The following is a 20,606-nucleotide window of genomic DNA, read 5'->3' on the forward strand; positions in this document are numbered from 1 at the left end:
CAAGTGAAGTTGAAGAGAGGAAAACTAAATTTATTGAGCACCTTTTGCGTGCTGGTCTTAGGAGCTACCTTTCTTTCTCCTTCTTCCTTTCTTTCTTTCTTTTTTTTCTTTCTTTCTTTCTTTCTCTCTCTTTCTTTCTCTCCCTCCCTCTCTTTCTTTCTTTACCACCTCATTTTACTGACTTAAAAACTGTAAAAGTAATTTATCCATGAAGCTGGGAATCTAACCAGTCTGTGTGAAGCCAAAGTACATCTCTTTCTACTACTCCACAAATGTCTGATTCATCTTATATCCTCCATTGCCACTGGCAAAATGCCTTGCACAGAAAAGGTATTTAATAAATATTTGCTAAGTGAATGAATTAAATGGAGCCACGCAACATTTTCAGCGAAGCAAAACCATCTAGTGGGTTTGAATCTTAGACCTGCTCTTTACTAGATGGGCAAATTGTTGAGCCTTGGTTTTTCTCTCTCCGTGTAGTATAGTTCAGTGAATGCTAGAGGAAGGAAGGCTCAGAAGTTTGCTCTGAGAACTACCCTTTTCTAAACTTCCATTAAACCCCACCTCCAACTCACATACTTTATTTAGGTATGTAAATAACCTCTATCAAGTTACTAAGAGGCTTGACTTGAGGAAGTATACTTTCTCTTTAAGGTGACCTTGAACATTTTTCTCTTATGTTTGCTTTATAATTTGCCTTGCTAATGGGAACTTTAATTTTCTAGTTGAAAAAAATATACTCCTCCTTACCCAGCACTTGTCCTGATATTTGGAGTTTAGCAATAATTATGTTTATTACATTTCCTTCCTATAGAAACTTATAATAATAAAATAGGATACATAGGAAGGCAAAATGCGTTCTGTCTCTATGTAAGAAAAGAAAAAATGTAGGGGGAAGATTATATCTTGATTTTATTAAATTTATCTGTTAAAATATTTGTAAAATTAAAGATGTTGAAAAATACTTATTCATTTACCTTCTGTCTTAGTCCAGAGTACTAATCCCATTCATGAGGGTTCCACTGTCATGATTTAACACCTCCCAAAAACCCCACCTACTAATACCATCACCTTTGGGAATTAGGATTTCAAAATACGAATTTTGGGGAGACACAAACATTCAGATTACAGCTCCTTCTAAATGAGGGACTAAGTCATTAATTGTCCAACTATTCTGCTTATCAACTCAGGTAATAAAACAAAACTGAACAAATAAAAAATTTATGTTCTGAATATTTTACTATTTTACATACAAACACACATAAACATAATTTAACTAGGGTACAGTTATCGAGTGGACAATGTAAGTTACTCTTATTGTCCATTTGATTTTCCAAGTACATACAGTCTCTTCACAAAATGAATAAAAGTTTACTACTCTAGAATTTAAGTAGGAAGCCTTCTTTATCAGTGAAATGAGACCAGCTGAAAAATCTGCCGGAGAAAACATAACTGTTTGACTAAGATGGCTATGGCCTCAGCTTCAAAGCGAGCCAGGAACAACTGTGTGCCTTCAAGTTCTATACCTTGAACCTAGTCCAGTATCTGTGTTTTGCATCAGAGCATTTAAATACTTTCTGCAACAGAACACCACTCTGTCATTCCTTTCCTCTTAAAGAAATGTGACTCAAACTTTTTTTTGCCGCGCCATGTGGCTTGCAGGATCTTAGTTCCCCAGTCAGGGATCGAACCTGGGCTCCTGGCACAGAGTCCTAACCACTAGACCACCAGGGAATTCCTGTGGTCCAGACTCTTAAAGAGTTTTGACTTTATGAATGATTTCCATTTTTGGTGGCTTCATTAAAGATTCAGTGAAGTTTGAGACACTTTTTAAAATTTTTAGTGTTTGAAATCTTGCTGTTAGAAAAAGTGAATACAGCTGAATGATCCTAACATAAGAGATCCATTCACACTATGGAATATTAATTAGCGTTAAGGTTTACACATTTAGGGACTTCCCTAGTGGCTCAGTGGTTAAGAAACCGCCTGCCAACACAGGGGACACTGGTTCAAGCCCTGGTCCGGGAAGATCCCACATGCTGCAGAGCAACTAGGCCCATGTGCCACAACTACTGAGCCTGCGCGCTAGAGCCCATGAGCCACAACTATTGAGCCCATGTGCTACAACTACAGATGCCTAGAGCCCGTGGTCTGCAACAAGAGAGGCCCCTGCAATGAGAAGCCCACGCACCGCAACGAAGCGTTGCCCCCGCTCGCCACAAGTAGAGAAGGCCTGCGCGCAGCAACAAAGATCCAGCTCAACCAAAAATAAATAAATAAATAAAATTTATTTAAAAAAAAAAGATTTACACATTTAGAGGTACATTTATGGAAAAATGATCATGGTATATTGTTAAATTTAAAAAAGGAAGTTATAAAATAGTATGCAAAGTATGACTCCATTTTTTTGTAAATTAAAACAAATTTTTAACCAATAAGCAGATTAGATATATACTCAGAAGAAAATCTAGATGATACACCAAACCCTTAACAGAGGACATCTCTGTTTGGAGATACTCTAAGTGATCCTTTTTTTTTTTTTTTTTTAATTTTTATTGAAGTATAGTTGCTTTACAATATTGTGTTAGTTTCTGCTGTACAGCAAATTGAATCAGCTATACGTATACATATATCCCCTCGTTTTTGGATTTCCTTCCCATTTAGGTCACCATGGAGCATTGAGTAGAGTTCCCTGTGCTATGCAGTAGGTTCTCATTAGTTAACTAAGTGATCCTTTTTAAAAAAAATTCTGTGTATTTTCTAATTCTTTTAACAATGAATGAATAGTATTTACATAGTCAAAAATTAACACAAGCTTTTTCTTAAAATATGTATTCTTAGTAACAATTGAAATCTGTAAACACAGCTAAGTACTCCCTAGTCTCCTTCACATAGCATCCAAGAAACTTCACTGAACTTCACCAAGCTGGGAACCTTCCACTGGCCCATAGGTAACTACGGGAATTTCCCAAATACCCCAAACTTTCTCTCAACTTTATGCCTTTTCATACATTGGTTCACATCCCTTCAAAGACCTTCCCCATCTGAAACATGTTCTACCTGGCCAATTCCTGTTTGGCCTTCAACAGGCTACAGCCTACACTGGATGAATTCAGTGCCTCTTTCGTCTCCCATAGCACATTGTACTATCTGAGTTGTTTTTCTTGTCTATCCTCTCTCACTAAATTGTGAACTTCCTGATAGCTGAGACTGTGTCATGTTCATCTCAGAACCAGAAGAGAGAATCTAATACATAGTAGAGAGACAAAGAGTACTTCTCCGACTCCTATTCCAGTCCCAACCTCTAGACTGGCTACCAGGGGCAGGAATTCTGTCTTGTCTGTGTATTCCTGGTGTCTAATAGGAGGGTAATATTTCAGCATTCTGTTCTCAGTCTATACTTTCCTTGGGTGATAACATTCACTTCCATGGCTTAATTTCTATCTATATGTTTATGACTTCCAGATCTATCTATCTTTGGCCCAGTTTCTCTCCTGGTTTCCAGACTTATGTAGACAGCTGCCTACTGTCTTCACCTGGATGTCCCACAGGTTCAAACTAAACTTATTCTGCCATCATCTTCAAACTTGCTTTTTCTTCGATGAACCTATTTCAGTGAACCAATGAACCCCTTTCCAGTTGCCTAAGATGTAAAATTAGGAACTGACCTTGAGTTTTCCCTCCTTTTCACCCCTGTTTCAATCAGTCTTAGATCCATCCTGTCAATCCCAGCATCATATCTGTAATATCTCTGTAATCCATCGACTTCTCTCATTCCCACCATCACTCGTCTAGTTCAAACCCAAGTGCGCGCGCTTAAATTATACTAACTGTGCTGTGTCCATGCTTCCAGCCTTGCCCCTCCATTCTATTCTGCAGTCTGCAATTAGAGAGACTTTTTTTTTTTTTCCAAAATGTTCCTTTAAGCACTAACATGGTAGTTATTATCATCATTCTTTGATTTAGGATTATTTTTCTTTCTTAATGAAAGGAACCTAAAAAGAAAACAATTTCTGTATTTAACCGTTTGTAATTCTGTCATTCTGGCTGAATTCTAATTTTTGCATATTACTTTCTAATCCTTGTCCATTGTTTGCTTGTGAAGTATGATTTTGCATATAACTTATAGAACTTACCTTTGCTGAAATAATTTTCCATGCCTCAACATTTAAAGCAAGTCACTTGCATAGTTCCATACTTCTAAAATGTCTTCATAATGATCATTTTACACGTTTATGAAATACAAACACATAATTGTTTGCATGTATAATTACAAATTATGATAAATGTTATGAAAGAAAAGAACAAGGTGCTTCAAAACAGGGTAATGGATAGGATCTAATTTCGCTATGGAGATAGGGGAGTGGTCCGGGAATTAAAAGAATGCCTGTGAGACAACTAGGGGAAGGGTGGCCTAAATGACCTTTGGAGAGGCCAAAAGGGACTTGACCACCTTCAGGGCTTAAAGGCCATGTGATGTGCAAATGAAAGCAATTGAAATATTTTAAGCAGAGGAGTAAAAATGAATTAATTTACGTTTGAAAACTTTTTATTTGGAAATAATTTCAAATTTAGAGAAGAGCTGCAAGAAATAGTACTTAAAATTCCCATATCCTCTCCATCCAGATTCACCAATTTTAACATTTTGATTTGTTCATCGCTTGCTCTCTCTCTTTGTGTGTAAGTGTGTGTGTATGCATATATAGTAAACATACTCACTCGATGCTCACACGTTCTGTATTTGCAAATTCAAATTCAAACCCCCTACCTGCCAAAATTTATTTGTTCCTCCCCTCCTGCCCTGTGGTACTTGCAAGGTCTTTTGCAGACATTTGCAGAGCAGGGAAAATTTTAGTTGCCAAATGTGCACATTCCCAGGTGAGCTCAAACAAGGCTCTGCCTTCTTGTTTTAGCTCTCATACTGTAAACAAGTATCCTTTTTGCAGCCTGTTTAGTGCCATGTTTTTCATATTTTTGTACTTTTTGTTGATGATGTCACTGTTTAAAATGGTGCTCAGGCACAGTGCTGAAGTGCTGTCTAGTGTTCCTAGGTTACATGCCTTACAGAGAATATATGTGTTAGATACGCTTCTTTCAGCATGAGTTATAGTGCTATTGGTTGTGAGTTCAATGTTAATGAATCAACAATATATATTAAATAAGGTATCTTTAAACAGAAACACATAAGACATGTTGATACATTGAAGGGTGGGAAAAAAAAACCATGTTATGACCAGAGGCTTACAGGAACCTAACTCTGTATTTCCCCTAGTCACGATTTTTTAGTATTTGCTAATTCAGTGTTCTGTGACTTCATAGAACACAATCACCACAGATAATGAGAATCAATTCTATATACACTTTTCCCCTAAACTACTTGAAAGTAAGTTGCAGACTTACCCCATTACCCTCCAAACTTCAGTTTATATTTCCTAAAAACAAGAACTTACATAACCACAGTACAATTAACAGAAGTAGGAAATTTAACACTGATACAACTATTTAGTCAGCAGATCTTTAATCAACAGATCTTTTTCAATTTTGTCCCAATAATGTTTTTTATAGCAAATTTTTTTCTAATCCAGGATCCAATCCAGAATCATTCATTGCATAGTTTTATACTCTTCAGTCTCCTTCAGTGTAGAACAGTTCTCTGCCTTTCTTTTTCATGATATTGCCATTTTTGAAAAAAAACAGGCCCTTTATTTTGTAGAATGTCCTCAATTGGGTTTGGTTGTTGTTTCCTCATGATCAGATTCAGGTTATGCATTTTGACAGGAATACTGCATGAGTGATGTTATGTCCTCTGTGTCACATTAAGAGATACATTATGTAAGTTTGCGTTATTACTGTTTACCTTAAATTTGATCACTTGTTTATGTTGGTATACGCCAAGTTTCTCACCATAGAGTTAACAATTTTTCCTCTTTGTATTTAATAAGCAGTGTGGTGGGACATATTTTGAGACTATATAAATATCTTGTTCTTCATCAAGCTTTGCCTTATTAATTTTAGCATCCATTAATGACTTGGCTGAATCAATTATTACTATGATGGCCGCAAAATAGTGATTTTTTAAAACTCATTTCTTCTACATTATTGTTTGACATTCTACTGAAAGAAATAGTTTTCCCATTTCTCTTATGTATGTATCAGCATGGATTCATGCATTCTTTTTTAGTCAATGGGCTATGATCAGTAATTGCCATGACTTATTTTGATTCTCAAATTGTCCGAGATTTGGACAGTAAGAACTCCTTTTTAAGTTGTTTCCTGTATCCTTTTGATGTACCCCCATCATTTTCTGCATAATGTACATTCTTAAAAGACCATTCTAGTTATTATATGGAGAATGGACTTGGGGAAGGCAAAAGAAGCAACAAAGAAACTAGTTGGATGGCTCTTGCAGGTGAGAGATGATGGCGGCTTGAAATAAGTTGGTAGCAGTGGACAGATTTGAAGTATATCTTGGAGGTAAAAATCTGTGGGTGTTAGTGGTAAATTGAGTAAAGTAGCTTAGGGAATAGAAGGTGTTAAGAATGACTCACATTTCTAGCTTGAGAAATTGGGTGGATGGTGATTGCATTCACAGTCATGGGGAAGATTGGAGATGGAGCAGCTCTGATGGAAAAGATCAAGAGTTCAAGAAAGATCAAATGGAACTTGAAAGTGAAACAAAAACTAGGCTTTATATTACCTTTCTACCTGCATTTCTTGACAGTATAGACTATACTTGAAGTAATGGGAGTAAATGTTATCATGGAAGGAGAGCAGGTGCAGTAAAGAGAGAAGAACCCATATCAAACCTCAGCATTTCATGGTAGCATAGAAAAAGAAGCCAATAAAAGGAACTAGAGAAGGAGGAGAGGCTGGAAAGATAGGGGGAAAAACCAAAAAGAGTGAAGTCAGGAAGCCAAGGCAAAAAAAATCAAAACAGGTGAAGTCAGGAAGCAAAGATAAAAGTGTTGAACTACGTGAAATGCTGAGAGTCACATTTCAATTTGTCTCTTCTAGAATGATGCTTGATGAAGACAGGGATCTTTTGTTGTTGTTCACTGCTATACCCATATATATGGGCCAATGCCTGGCCCATAGTAGGTGTTTCATAAATATTTTTGACTGAATGAATGAATTTGTAGATCATGTGTTTCTGTAGTGTTATCACATTGATTAGATATAATGTCCAGGAAAATGTTGAATAATAACAATGATATGCTTCCTAGTCTTGTTCTTTGTTTTTGGCCATGCAGCATGCCAGATCTGTAGGATCCTAGTTTCCCAATCAGGGATCGAACCTGTGCCCCCTGCAGTGGAACCATGGAGTCCTATCCACTGGACTGCCAGGAAAGTCCCAAGATGAAGGCTTTGACATCACGTCAGCTCAGGGCTATGTTTTGTTTTTTTGTTTTTTGCTGCCATCAAACATGGAGGTGCTGGGAGTTGAACCCAGGGCCTTGTGCATGCTAAGCACGCGTTCTACCACTGAGCTACACCTCCCCTTGAGTTCCTAGTCTTGTTCTTGATGTAATATTTCCTCAAGTGGTTTAATTGTTTGATGTTTGCCTCTCCAAAACAAAAATTTGTGGTTTCTTGCATCATTAATAACTTTCCATGCCCCCCACCCCGTCACCATATGTCCCTTCTCTCCCCCAGTGTCTCCGGAGTAAAACCCAAATGTAGAATAGAAGTCCCATCGTGATGTGACCTCTGGTTGGCATCACTTCTGGCTACCACCTCCCTTTTCCCACATCTTCTTGTGGTGCCATGCTCCTCTTGCCAGGCAAAGAGGTGGGGGAAGAACTTTCCCAAGGAAGTCTTCTTTGACCCTCTCCGCAGAAAAACCCCCCATTATGTTTGTTTTCCTCTTGGTTGATCCTCCTAGTAGATTCTCCTAGTATATTCCTTACTTCCCTGTTTCTCTTGAGACTCTAAGTTTCTTTCAGAAAGGTCTGTTATTTTACTGTTTAACCTGCAGTTTCTGACACAGTATCGTGAGGTTTTGTGGTAGGAAGGAAGGAAGTCAAGGTCCCAGGCAAAACAGCTAAAACCTTTCGCCCACCATCACCTCTCTGTTTCCAGGTATTCTTCCCACAGACTCTGTCTTCTAAGTTTCAACAAATTCTTCGTTATATCTTTCCTATACTGTCAAGTAATCCCAGCTAATGTATTTCATTTTAATTACATTGTTAACTGATAAGGTGTGATTCTTTTCTTTTTTTATTTTTTAAGAAACTTCTGAATGAGAAAAAAGTTTCAAGTTTTCAGGACTTAAAAGTTGTCGACCTCACCATCTCCTAAAGCTTTATGTACGTTAGATCCGGGTTTAAATTCAGATTTGCGATGTGCATTTGATATCAAAACTCTGAGAAGACTTGCAGTAAAGCAACTGTTTTCAAACTTTTTCATCTCATGAAACTTTAATAATATTAAAACTTACTGAGGACCCTGAAAATCTTTTGTCTGTGTGGATTGTATCTATCAATATTTACCATGTTAGAAATTAAAACTGAAAAAAGTATAAATTATTTATTTATGGGCCCATTTTAAAATACCAATAAAAGCCTCACTACATGTTATATTAGCCAGGGTCCATTCAGGGGACAGATATCACATCAATTTTTTGAAGAGGGAAAATTTAATATAAAAAATTGTTAGCTACTAGAAGGTGGTTAGATACTGAAAGGAGTAGAAGAGGACTGACTCTAAGGCATCCTTAGAGTAGCAGATGCAAAAAAGCATCTATACCCTCCAGCTAGAGGGAGAGTGGGCATTAAAAGAACCAGGGATTAGGAGAGGAACAGTCCCCATGGCTGAGATTCAGACCTCCTCCAAGGGGGCATGGAGCACACAGCCTGGCAGTGATGAAGGAACTTGCCAGATGAAATGGGCCATTGCTGGTCTATAAAGCCACTGAAGGTGGGGAAAGCATGGCCTGCGGGTGTAACTGGAGTTACCTGTACTTCATAACAGCGGAGTACCAGAATCCATAAGCCAAATAGTTACCTGTTGCTGTGGCTCTGCAGTGTGACTTCAGTGCCCTCTATTGGCGAAGTTTAGCATTTCATTAGCTGGCAAAGGAGAAATGTTACCAGGGTCCAACTCTGCTATCACAAAATAGGGCAAAGAAAGGCAGATTTGTAGCTGAGAGTCAAGAAATTGATAATTAGCACACATAATACCATAAATATTTTATAATATTTCATAAATATTTTAAATGAAAAATAACTATAGTTTTCTCAGCCAGAGATGCCCACATTCTAGTAGGAGATACAAGTGTGAAACAATTATAGACAGTATGAGACAGGTCGCAACAAAGAGCTTTGGAGACACAGAGGTTGGGCCTCTAATCAAGCCCGAGGAAAGGCTTCTTGGAGAGGGCTACCTGTGGTGAGTCATAAGAAGTTTCCAGAGTCAGCTCAATCGATGAAAAGGAGGAGGAAAAAAGTCTTCTCAGCCAGAGATGCCCACATTCTAGTAGGAGATACAAGTGTGAAACAATTATAGACAGTATGAGACAGGTCTCAACAAAGAGCTTTGGAGACACAGAGGTTGGGCCTCTGATCAAGCCCGAGGAAAGGCTTCTTGGAGAGGGCTACCTGTGGTGAGTCATAAGAAGTTTCCAGAGTCAGCTCAATCGATGAAAAGGAGGAGAAAAGTCTTTTCTGTGAGAGGAAGCATGTGTGTGCTCCCCAGGTCAGTCACATACGCAGCCCCTTGCAAGAGAGCTGCTTTACTGACAAAAAGGGCATCATGGGGTGGAACCACTTGACCCCAAGCCGCTGGCCACCACAGACTGGACAAGCAACAGGAAGCTGGCCCAAGGGCAGCCACTCCTTTGGCCACAATGACCCTACCCAGGCCTGATGCAAAAATATCAGCTGGTCCAAACACATTTACTCATGCAGCATTGCAGTTGGGAACCTTGGAAAGAGAAGGGAAGTTAACTGTGGAAGCTGAAGCTACATGATTGTAATGGAAAGAGCGGCTAGAGAGGCCATAATGCACATGCATGAGCTAGAAGGTTATAAGGGAAAAGAAACCATGAGTTAGCATAAGCCGTGAGTTAAAGAAAGAAAATGAGACTGAGAAAGTCAGACAGTAAAGAGAGAAGAACAGATGTGCTGAAAGGAACTGATCCTGTTACTGCTTCAACATTAGAGTTAAGATCCAAAAGCTCCTGATGCTGACATTTCTAACGCGGCCATTCCTAGGAGGCAAAATGATGTTATTGTTCTCAGCTTTGTAATTCCCCATGAGGGCCCTTGTTTCTTTGAATCCTTACTGGAGTGAACCTTTGTTTCTTTTAACCAAAAGATCTCAACTGAAGTGGGCATAGAGAAAACAGGACACAATCAGCAAAATGCAAATATCATGTCTGAAAAAAGGTGGCCTTGAATTGTCCCTGAATTCCTAGTGCAGGTGGGCCAGCCTTATATACATGATCCACTCACATGTTATATGTATTTCAAAGACAGAATTATAATTCACCAAACACATCATTTGGAGAACTTTTCAAAACCTCTTTCCTATTACCTTATCTATTATCAACAAATATGATATTATGCTAGAATAAGATAAGCAAAGAACAATCTCATCTTAGCCAGTAATTTTAAGTAAGAAACATGGAAACAACTGGTATCTGATTTTGGATTTTTAAGTTGTAATATAAATGAATGGCTCTCTAATATTCATTCAGTAAGTATTTATGAACTACCTACTATAAGCTCAGACTGTTCTAGGCACTGGCCATACACCAACGAATAAAATAGACATGGAACTTACAATTCTAATGGGGGGGGGGCCAGTCAGTAAACACATACAAACACATATTTCAGGTGTGTTAGGTGTTTGGGGCGCGGGAGTCCTATTTTATAAATGATGGTCAGAGAAGACCTCTCTGATAGGGTGACATTTGTGCAGCAAATGGAAGGAAGTAGAAGAGCAAGCCATGCCCACACAGAGTATGGGTAGAGTGCTGCAGGCAGAGGACAGTTAGTTTCAAAGCTCTGAGACAGGAGCCTGCTTAGTGTTTATGAGGAACAGCAGGGAGGCCAGTGTGGCTTGAGGTGAATGAAGGATGACAGAAATGGCAGGAATGGCAAGAGATGAAGCAAAGAGGTATGGGGAAGGTGGGGGAAGGGAGATCACATAGACCATAGTAGGGGCTACACGTAGATGTCTCCTAAATACTTAGCTAATGAGATCTAACAAGTACTTAGGTGATGCCAGTGCATCCTAAGCATCCGTCATCTGGGAGCTTGACAGAAAAGACTCATGGGCTCTACCTCAGACTGACTGAATCAGAACCTGCATTTTAAAAAGATCCGCAGAGATTCATATATACATTAAAGTATGAGAAACACTAGTTTAGCTTATGTTAGTCAGCAAAGACATAGGAAACCACAATCAGCACTTTTTCTTTAATTTTCAGTTTAGGGTGGATTTTTCTACTTCTGCAAAAAACATCACTGGGATTTGGATAGGGATTGCATTGCATCTGTAGACGGCTTTGGGTAGTATTGACATCTTAACAATATTAAGTCTTCCAATCTATGAAAACAGGGTGTCTCTCCATTTATTTATGCCTTCTTTTATTTCTTCCAGCAATGTTTTGCAGTTTTCAGTGCACAAGTCTTTTGCCTCCTTGGTTAAGTTTATTCCTAAGAATTTTATTCTTTTTGATGCTGTTGTAAATGGAATTTCTTAATTTTCTTTTTGGATTGTTCATTGTTAGTGTATAAAATGCATCTAATTTTTGTTTGTTGATTTTTTTATCCTGCAACTTTGTTTTCTACTCCAAAGATTCCATTTAAAAAATGTTAGAACTAATAAACATCAGTGAACAAAGATGATTTTACTTCTTCCTTTCCAAATTGGATGCCTTTTATTTCTTTTTCTTGCTCAGTTGTTCTGGCTAGAATGTCCAATATACTGGTGAATAGAAGTGATGAGAGTAGGTGTCCTTGTCTTGTTCCTGATTTTAGAGAAAAAGCTTTCTGTCTTTCACCATTGAATATGATGTTAGCTTTGGGTTCTTATCATGTTGAGGAAGTTCCCTCCTGTTTCTAGTATACTGAGTATTTTTTTTTCAATCACAGTTGATACTTCAGATTCTTTCCCATTTGGTAGCTTAAATGGACACAGAAGTCTTGGGAGTGTTTGAAAATGGCATGTTGAAGATGGCAGAGCCACAAAATGGGAGGAGTCTTGGCTCCTAGGTTTTTTTTTTTTTTTTAGTTCCTAGATTTTCGCTTGGAGGATTGCAATCAACAATGGGATTTGTTATTGGGAAACAAACTGGGGAATTCCCTGGTGGTCCAGTGGCTAAGGCTCTGCGCTTCTAATGCTGGGGGCTCGGGTTTGATCCCTGGTCAGGGAACTAGATCCCACATGTCTCAACTAAAGATCCCCCACGTGGCAACAAAGATCCCACTTGCTGCAACTAAGACCCAGCACAGCCAAATAAATAAATTAATTTAATTTAATTTAATTTAAAAAGAGAAGCAAACTGTGTGGGCTCATCCACTATAGTAGCTAGCATTGTTTTAACATGTTAGCAAAAAGTAATTTCCCAAATATAGTAAATGCTCTTACAAATTGATGTGGGAAATAACCAAAACCTATTGGAAGAATTAGGCAAAGGATATGAACAATCAATGGGAGGAAAATTCAAAAGGCTTTTAAACAAACATAAAGATGTTCTACATCATTCATAAGAGAAATGCAAATCAAAATTATTTGGGTAAATTTTTAAAAATACAAAGTGAATAGCTATGAAATTATATATTGAGATTTCACCTATTTATTGGCAAAAAAGTTTGAAGCACTGTTGTATTAGTTTGAGTTCAATTAGAGAAGCAGAACCACTGTGATATCAAATAAGCAATTTTCTTCCTCTAGGAATTAGACCTCACACAATTGTGGGAGTTGACGGAGAAGTCTGTGCAAGGTTGTTGCCTCTGGTGTCAGCTCATTCTAGTAGTCAGGAAGGGAAGTTGGATGTGAAGTGGGGAGGGTGAGAATAAACTGTAACCCATGAGGACAAACAGTGCCCTCATGTATCTTTCACCATCTGCAGCCTTGGCAATGCTGGTGACCTGCAGGAAAAGCTGGTGTCCTTTGCCATGAAGCTGCATGCAAAGAATCTGTTAGCAAAGAATATGAAGGAGGAGATCCGGTAGGATCTGGAGGAACTAGAGTAGCTATGGGCCTGGATGCCTTCCCACACCAATAAAGTGAGCCAGCAAACCAACATCCTTTGCGAGCTGCTACAGTGCTGGTGCCCTGCATGGAGCTACTTCTCTTCTGCCTTTCAAATACTGTACAAATTTCTCTTGTGGCCAACTCAAACTTGCAGCCATATAGGAAAGAAAATTCTGGGGAATAGTTCCAAGGTTAGCTGAGTTGATGTCATACAAAGCCAATGCAACTACAATGGGAAAGGTATAGAAGAGGGACCCTCACTCACTGTTAGGAGAAACATAAATTTGTATAATTGTATAACATACTTTTCACCCTGAAATTCTAATTCTAGTGATTTATCCTGTAAATATACTTCTAAATATGGGAAATGACAGACAAAAGTTTATTCATTGCAACATTATTTGCAGTAGCAACACCGTGAACAGTAATGATCATCAATAGAAGACTGGTTAAGAATTTAACCTTACATCTGTACGTTGGAAAGAATGATCCTCTTGTGGGAAGATCCTCAAAGATATGTTAAGTGAAAAAATCAAGATACAAAACAGTGTACAGTATGCTACCACTTGCATTAAAAGATATATTCATGTTTGTATATGTATGGAATATCAATAGAAGTATACTGAAAATATCAGTAGAAACATACTAATAACATCCGTTACCTTCAAGAAGAGAAACTTAGTTACTGGGGGACCAAAATGAGGTGGAGTATTTATACAACTTTTTTAAAAGTTGTGTACCACGTGAATGTATCAGATATTAAAAATAAGAGTCTCCTTTAAATGAGACTGTTACATGCATTTCTTCTGTTGTTTATTTCTGATATATGCTTCTTGAAATCAAGATCTTACAGAAAACATTCTTGTGACCTGTTTTCTCTATGATAGGTAAAGCACAGTAGACCTTTATAACTCTCTATTAAAAATACAGTGAAAAACCTTCTTATAATTTTTAATTAGATGAGGCATTTTTATGACCCCTCAATAACCAATGAAAATTTATATGGAGTTATGATAAAGTAACTGCTTAATTTCTTTCTAAAGGAATGTCAATGTATGAAATATATATATACACATATAGATATATTTATATATGTATTCAATTAAACAAGACAAAGCATGGGAATACTTGGAATGAAGAGCCCTAAGGAAATATGAAATATGAGATTAAGTGGGTTTTTTTGCAAACTTGGAGAGTATTTATTTCAATCACATCCTTTTCCAAAGATCAAGTAGAAATTTACTTGCTTCCAAGCGTCTTTTAAAACTTACTGTGCAAACTGCAGATCTCCTTGATCTGCTTCCTAAGAGAATTAGTCATGACTTCACTTCAGATGGTGGTGAGATTGTCATGTCTTTCATTACTTCACTCACTTGGTCATCATCCTCAAGATGACCAGGAATGAGGGAAAAAAAACTTTTAGAAAGGATTAAGTGCTGACCTTAGTAATGAAGCAAAGCTGTCTCTGGCTCTGTTAGACAAGGGAATATTGTAATGACCACGCTTATACCATCCACTATTCAAGAAATAAAGAAATACAATGTGTCAAGTGCAGTTGAAGCCCCGTGTGTTCCCTTCTCTTCCAACCATCCTGATTTTGCTTTTTATTTTTACTACATATGGATACATACATAGACAACACAATATATTATAGTTATGCATGCTTTTAAGTTTTCTTAAGCAGTGTGCTTCTGGAGGGCAAGGTATGCATGTTTAAACTTTCTTAAACTTTTTCTGCATTGAATGTTTTTTGGATTTATAATTGTAAGATACATAATAAAGTATAGATAATTGACATGTACAGTTTAGAGAATAATGAAGTGAATATGCACATGCTCACCACCCAGCTTTATAAAAGCCTTACCTTTCTTGTGCATTTCTCTCCCCGGCTCCCAACAGAAGTACTCACTGTCCTGACTTTTGCAACAACTATTCCCTTGCTTTTCTTCAGTTTTACCTCACTGTATCTGTTAAACACTATATTTAGCTTAGGTCTTTAATCTTTCTATAAACATTCCTTTGTGTATACTCTGTCACAGTTGGCTTTAGTTTTTGCTCAATGTTTTGGAGACATACACCTGTTGTGTACATGTAACTGTAGTGCCTTCTTTTTCCCTGCTATATGGTATGCTACTGTATGAATAAATCACAATTTATTCAGTGATTTTCCTGTTGATGAATATTAGGTTACTTCTAATTTTTTTTTTTTTTTTGCTATCACAAGCAATGCCTTTATAGGTGATTGTTTTTATGCACATATACTAGAGTTTCTGTAGGCTGTATACCTCAGAGTGGAATTACTGGCTGAAGGACACTTGCCTCTTTGACTTTCTAGATCTCTCTACCTTGTTTTTTTTTTTAATTAATTAATTTATTTATTCATTTCTGGCTGTGTTGGGTCTTCATTTCTATGCGCGGGCTTTCTCTAGTCGCGGCAAGTGAGGGCTACTCTCTAGTTGCGGTGCGCGGGCTTCTCACTGTGGTGGCTTCTCTTGCTGTGGACACGGGCTCTAGGGCTTGCGGGCTTCAGTAGTTGTGGCATGTGGGCTCAGTAGTTGTGGCTCGCAGCCTCTAGAGCACAGGCTCAGTAGTTATGACACACGGGCTTAGTTGCGCTGCGGCATGTGGGATCTTTCCGGACCAGGGCTTGAACCTGTGTCCCTTGCAATGGCAGGCAGATTCTTAACCACTGCGCCACCAGGGAAGTCCCCTCTCTACCTTGTTGCCCACAGCAGGTGTCCTAAAGTCCAATAGCAGTAGACAGGAGTTTCTTGGGTACCAAATGCTCACCAACATTTTATATAGTCTAAAAAAATTTTTATACAGTCATTTTTAATTTTTGCCAGCTTGATGGCTGTGAAGTAGTGTCTCATCATAGTTATAATGTGTGTTTCCTGGATTAGTGTGGAAGAGCATTATTTAATAAGCTCCTCATAAAGAGAAAATCATTCAGGTGTTCTCTTCTGTGAACTGCCTGTTTAAATGGTCCATCCATTTTTCTGTTGCATTGTGTTTTTTATTCCTTTGAACCAACAGTCCTATATAAACTCCAGACGCGCACCTTTTATCAGTTATATGTTACAGATGTCTTCTCCCATTTGTGGCCTGTCTTTTCACTTTCATTATGGTATCTTTTGATGTAGAGAAGCTTACATTTTCAGAGTTGAATTATCAATCTCTTCCTTAAGTGTTAGCACTTTTTGTAGCTTGTTTAGATACAAGGTCTTAAAGATATTTTCCTGTATTGTCTTCTAAACGTTTTACCTTTTATGTTTGGGTCTTTAATTCATCTGACACTGACTTTTTAAAAAATGATGTGAAGTAGAGGTTCCATTTTCTTTCTTTCCAAATGGATAACCAGTTGTCCGATCACCATTTATTGAAGCACTTATTCTTTACCCACTGATATGCAATGCTAGCTGCCATAACCAAGTATCCCCATGAGGGTGGCTGTGTTTCTGGTCTTTTTATCGTCTCATTCTTAGTTTGGTTATCGTGCCAGTACAGCTTTCTCCTGGGCAGCACCGGCATCTGCTCAAGTGCCTTCTCTGATTCTCAACCCCTTTCTGTTTTTGGCCTCTGGGGATTTCCATTACTTCTTGTGAGTCCAGTTATGCATTTAAAGGGCATATGTTATGTTTATTAGATCTTATCCAGCATTTCTTTGCCTGTAGTGAGAGATTTTTTTCAGACTATACAGTAAATCATAACCTAATGATGGAAAGAGAAATTGTTTAGCTGATTCCCAAAGACAAATGTTTGTGATCATCTCACCTTGAGGATACAAGGGAGGAAAAGCACAAAGTGCTTGCATATTGCATTTTTCCAGTAAAAGAGGTAAAACTGACATTTTAAATAGCAATAATGTTTGAATATATTTTGGCTAAAACTTCACATTAAATAAAAAATCACTTTGTATAGATCAGCGAAACATGACCAAAACAATCCTTAGATTTCCAAAGTAAAACAAAGCAATTGAGTCAAAAATAATCTGATTCTCATGCCAGTTACAGGAAGAATAAAACCAATGAGGTATAAAAGCTTCTGCCTCCTATGATACAGCCTTGTGAGGAAGATTTGGGAGAAATGTGTCCGTTTCGATGGAGAGCAGTGGTGTAAAGCACTATAAGCGTCAGCACTTCGGGCATAAACTATACACTGTGTCTCGTAAGAATTAAGTGAGTTAATGTGTATAAAGAACTCAAAACAGTGTCTGGCATGTAGTAAGCACCATGTGAGTGGTTGTTTAATAAAAATAAGGGGTGGAATTACAACCATATCATTTGGATGGTGTGTCCCTATTTCCCCCCATATAGGAAACATGTCTTCAAGACAAGGACCATATCGTTCATTTCTGGTACTTAGCACGAAAAGAACGTTCAACGAGGATGAGGAGCAGGTGAATGCACCTTCATGAGAAGGCTTCCCAGGGCCATGTGTGGTATAGCAGCACATCCCTCTCTTCCTGGAGGTCCCCCCATTTTTACTTAACCAGGGTCTGAATCCACTTTCAGGGACCCTGCATGCAGTATATATTCAACAATTATGTGGCGCCTTTCCATCACTATAATGTTCAACAAGGGCCAAAGACATTAGGGAAGACATACAGATTGAAAACAGGCACGTGACAAGATGCTCAACATCACTAATCACCAGGGAAATGCAAATCAAAACCACAATGAGATACCGCCTCACACCTGTTAGAATGGCTATTATCCAAAAGACAACAAATAACAAGTGTCGGCGAGAATGTGGAGAAAAGAGAACCCTGTGTACTGATGGTGGGAATGTAAATTGGTTCAGCCACTATGGAAAACAGTATGGAAATTCCTCAACAAAATTAAAAATTGAAGTACCATATGACTCAGCAATTCCACTCCTGGGTATTTTTGTTTCTTTTTTGGCCACACTGCACGGCCTGTGGGATCTTAGTTCCCTGACCAGGGATTGAACCTGGACCCCCTGGAGTGAAAGTCCTAACCACTAGACTGCCAGGGAATTCCCCACTCCTGGGTATTTATCCTAAGAAAATAAAAATGCTAATTAGAAAAGATATATGCACCCCTGTGCTCACTTCAGCATTATTTACAGTAGCTAAGATATGGAAGCAACCAAAGTGTCCATCAGTAGATGAATGGATAAGGAAAATATATACACACACGTGTGTGTGTGTGTGTGTGTGTGTGTGTGTGTGTGTGTGTGTGTGTGTGTGTGTAATGGAATATTACTCAGCCGTAAAAAAGAATTAAATCCTGCCATTTGTAACAACATGGATGGACATAGAGGGTATTATGCTAAGTGAAATAAGTCAGACAGAAGAGACAAATACTGCATTTTACTTATATATGTAATCTACAAAACAAAACAAATGAACAAAAAATAAGGAAACAGAAAGAGTTATAAATACAGAGAACAAACAGGTGATTGTCAGAGGGGAGGGCGGGTACAAGGAGGAAAGAAATAGATGAGAGAGATTAAGAAGTACAAACTTCCAGGGGCTTCCCTGCTGGCACAGTGGTTGAGAATCTGCCTGCCAATGCAGGGGACACGGGTTCGATCCCTGGTCCGGGAAGATCCCACATGCCGCGGAGCAACTAAGCCCATGTGCCACAACTACTGAGCCTGCGCTCTAGAGCCCGTGAGCCACAACTACTGAGCCCATGCGCCTAGAGCCCATGCTCCGCAACAAGAGAAGCCACCGCAATGAGAAGCCCGTGCACCGCGACGAAGTGTAGCCCCCACTCGCTGCAACTAGAGAAAGCCCGTGCACAGCAACAAAGACCCAACGCAGCCAAAAATAAAATAAATAAATTTAAAAAAAAAAAGAAAGAAAAACAAACTCACTCATATAAAAAGAGATCAGGGCTTCCCTGGTGGCACAGTGGTTGAGAATCTGCCTGCCAATGCAGGGGACACGGGTTCGAGCTCTGGTCTGGGAAGATCCCACATGCCGCGGAGCAACTGGGCCCGTGAGCCACAACTACTGAGCCTGCACGTCTGGAGCCTGTGCTCTGCAACAAGAGAGGCCACGATAGTGACAGGCCCGTGCACCGCGATGAAGAGTGGCCCCCGCTTGCCACAACTAGAGAAAGCCCTCGCACAGAAACGAAGACCCAACACAGCCATAAATAAATAAATAAATAAAATTAAAAAAAAAAAAAAAAAAAGATGACTTTCCTCTTAAAAAAAAAAAAAAAAGAAATCAGATTTGTGGTTCCCAGAGGCAGAGGTTGGAGGAAGGGGCAATTGGATGAAGGCAGTCAAAAGGCACAAACTTCCAGGCATAAGATAAATAAGTACTAGGGATGTAACGTACAACATGGTAAATATAATTCATGCTGCTGTATGTTATATATGAAAGTTGTTAAGAGAGTAAATCCTAAGAGTTCTCCACAAGAAAAAGAATTTTTTTCTGTTTATTTCATTTTGCATATATATGAGGTGATGTTCACTAAACTTATTGTGATAATCACTTCATGATGTTTCTAAATCAAATCATTATGCTGTACTCCTTAAACTTATACAGTGCTGTATCAATTATATCTCAATAAAAGTGGAAGAAAAAATAAAGTATACAAGAGGATGTGTGTAGGTTAATGCAAATACTGTGCCATTTTGTATAAGGGACTTGAGCATCTGCATATTTCGGTATCCACAAGGGGTGCTGGAACCAATCCCCCTTGGATACCAAGGGATGACTGTACTGCAACGTATAAAATAACAAAGGTAAAATAAATATAACAAAATATTTAAAAATTTTTTAAAAAGGCTCTGACAAAATTTTGGCAATTCACCAACACAAGGATGTTTTTATCATTCATCTAGAAATGCAAGTCAATAGTATATTCAGTTTATTTTGGAATAGCTATCTTTACCTGACAGTCTATGCTCAAATGGCACCAAATTATTAATTTTTAATTCAACATTTTTATTAATTAAATTTGCATGTATGAAAAAGTAACATACTAGGCAAGTTATAAAGTATAGTCTCAGGCTTATGTAAAATCTTGACTGCTTTCAACAATTACTGAACTCTCTTTTTAAAGAAAATCTTCATACTAATGTATGTTTGTCCCTGTAATAGACTGAAGACAGCCACAAATATGGCATTCTCAAAACAACATGTAACTACTGAATGTAATGTTGCAAATTAACTTATTTCCTTAAAATTTCACTAAATAATTCTAAGGAGCCCATCAACATATTAAAAGCTCCCAGTGTTTATCCTAAGAATTAGGCAGTCTTCTTTGATTTTTTCTTCTCTGCTTCTTCCTTTTCCTTTCCTGTTTCATTTACTTGTAATTCAATTTCTTTGGCACTAAACATCTGAAAAGAGAAAAAAATTTAAAAAGCAAATTTCAATTATAGCAATAATTTCTAAATATAATGTGAAGGAACCCAAT

General features: G+C 38.1%; 1 protein-coding gene across 3 annotated transcripts in view; it reads right to left on the reverse strand.

Moving 5' to 3' along the window:
* Positions 1-112: 112 nt before the first annotated feature.
* Positions 113-20,606, reverse strand: part of PSMA8 (proteasome 20S subunit alpha 8) — a 63,641-nt gene continuing 43,147 nt past the window's right edge. For all 3 annotated transcript variants that reach the window (XM_082355553.1, XM_082355552.1, XM_082355554.1), the window contains one exon: positions 113-20,529. In XM_082355553.1, coding sequence (XP_082211679.1) covers positions 20,437-20,529 — 93 coding nt within the window. In that variant the 3' untranslated portion in view covers positions 113-20,436. The remainder of the gene's footprint in view (positions 20,530-20,606) is intronic.

This window comes from Balaenoptera borealis, assembly GCF_965194805.1.
Source record: "Balaenoptera borealis genome assembly, chromosome: 14".
Classification (NCBI taxonomy): Eukaryota; Metazoa; Chordata; class Mammalia; order Artiodactyla; family Balaenopteridae; genus Balaenoptera; species Balaenoptera borealis.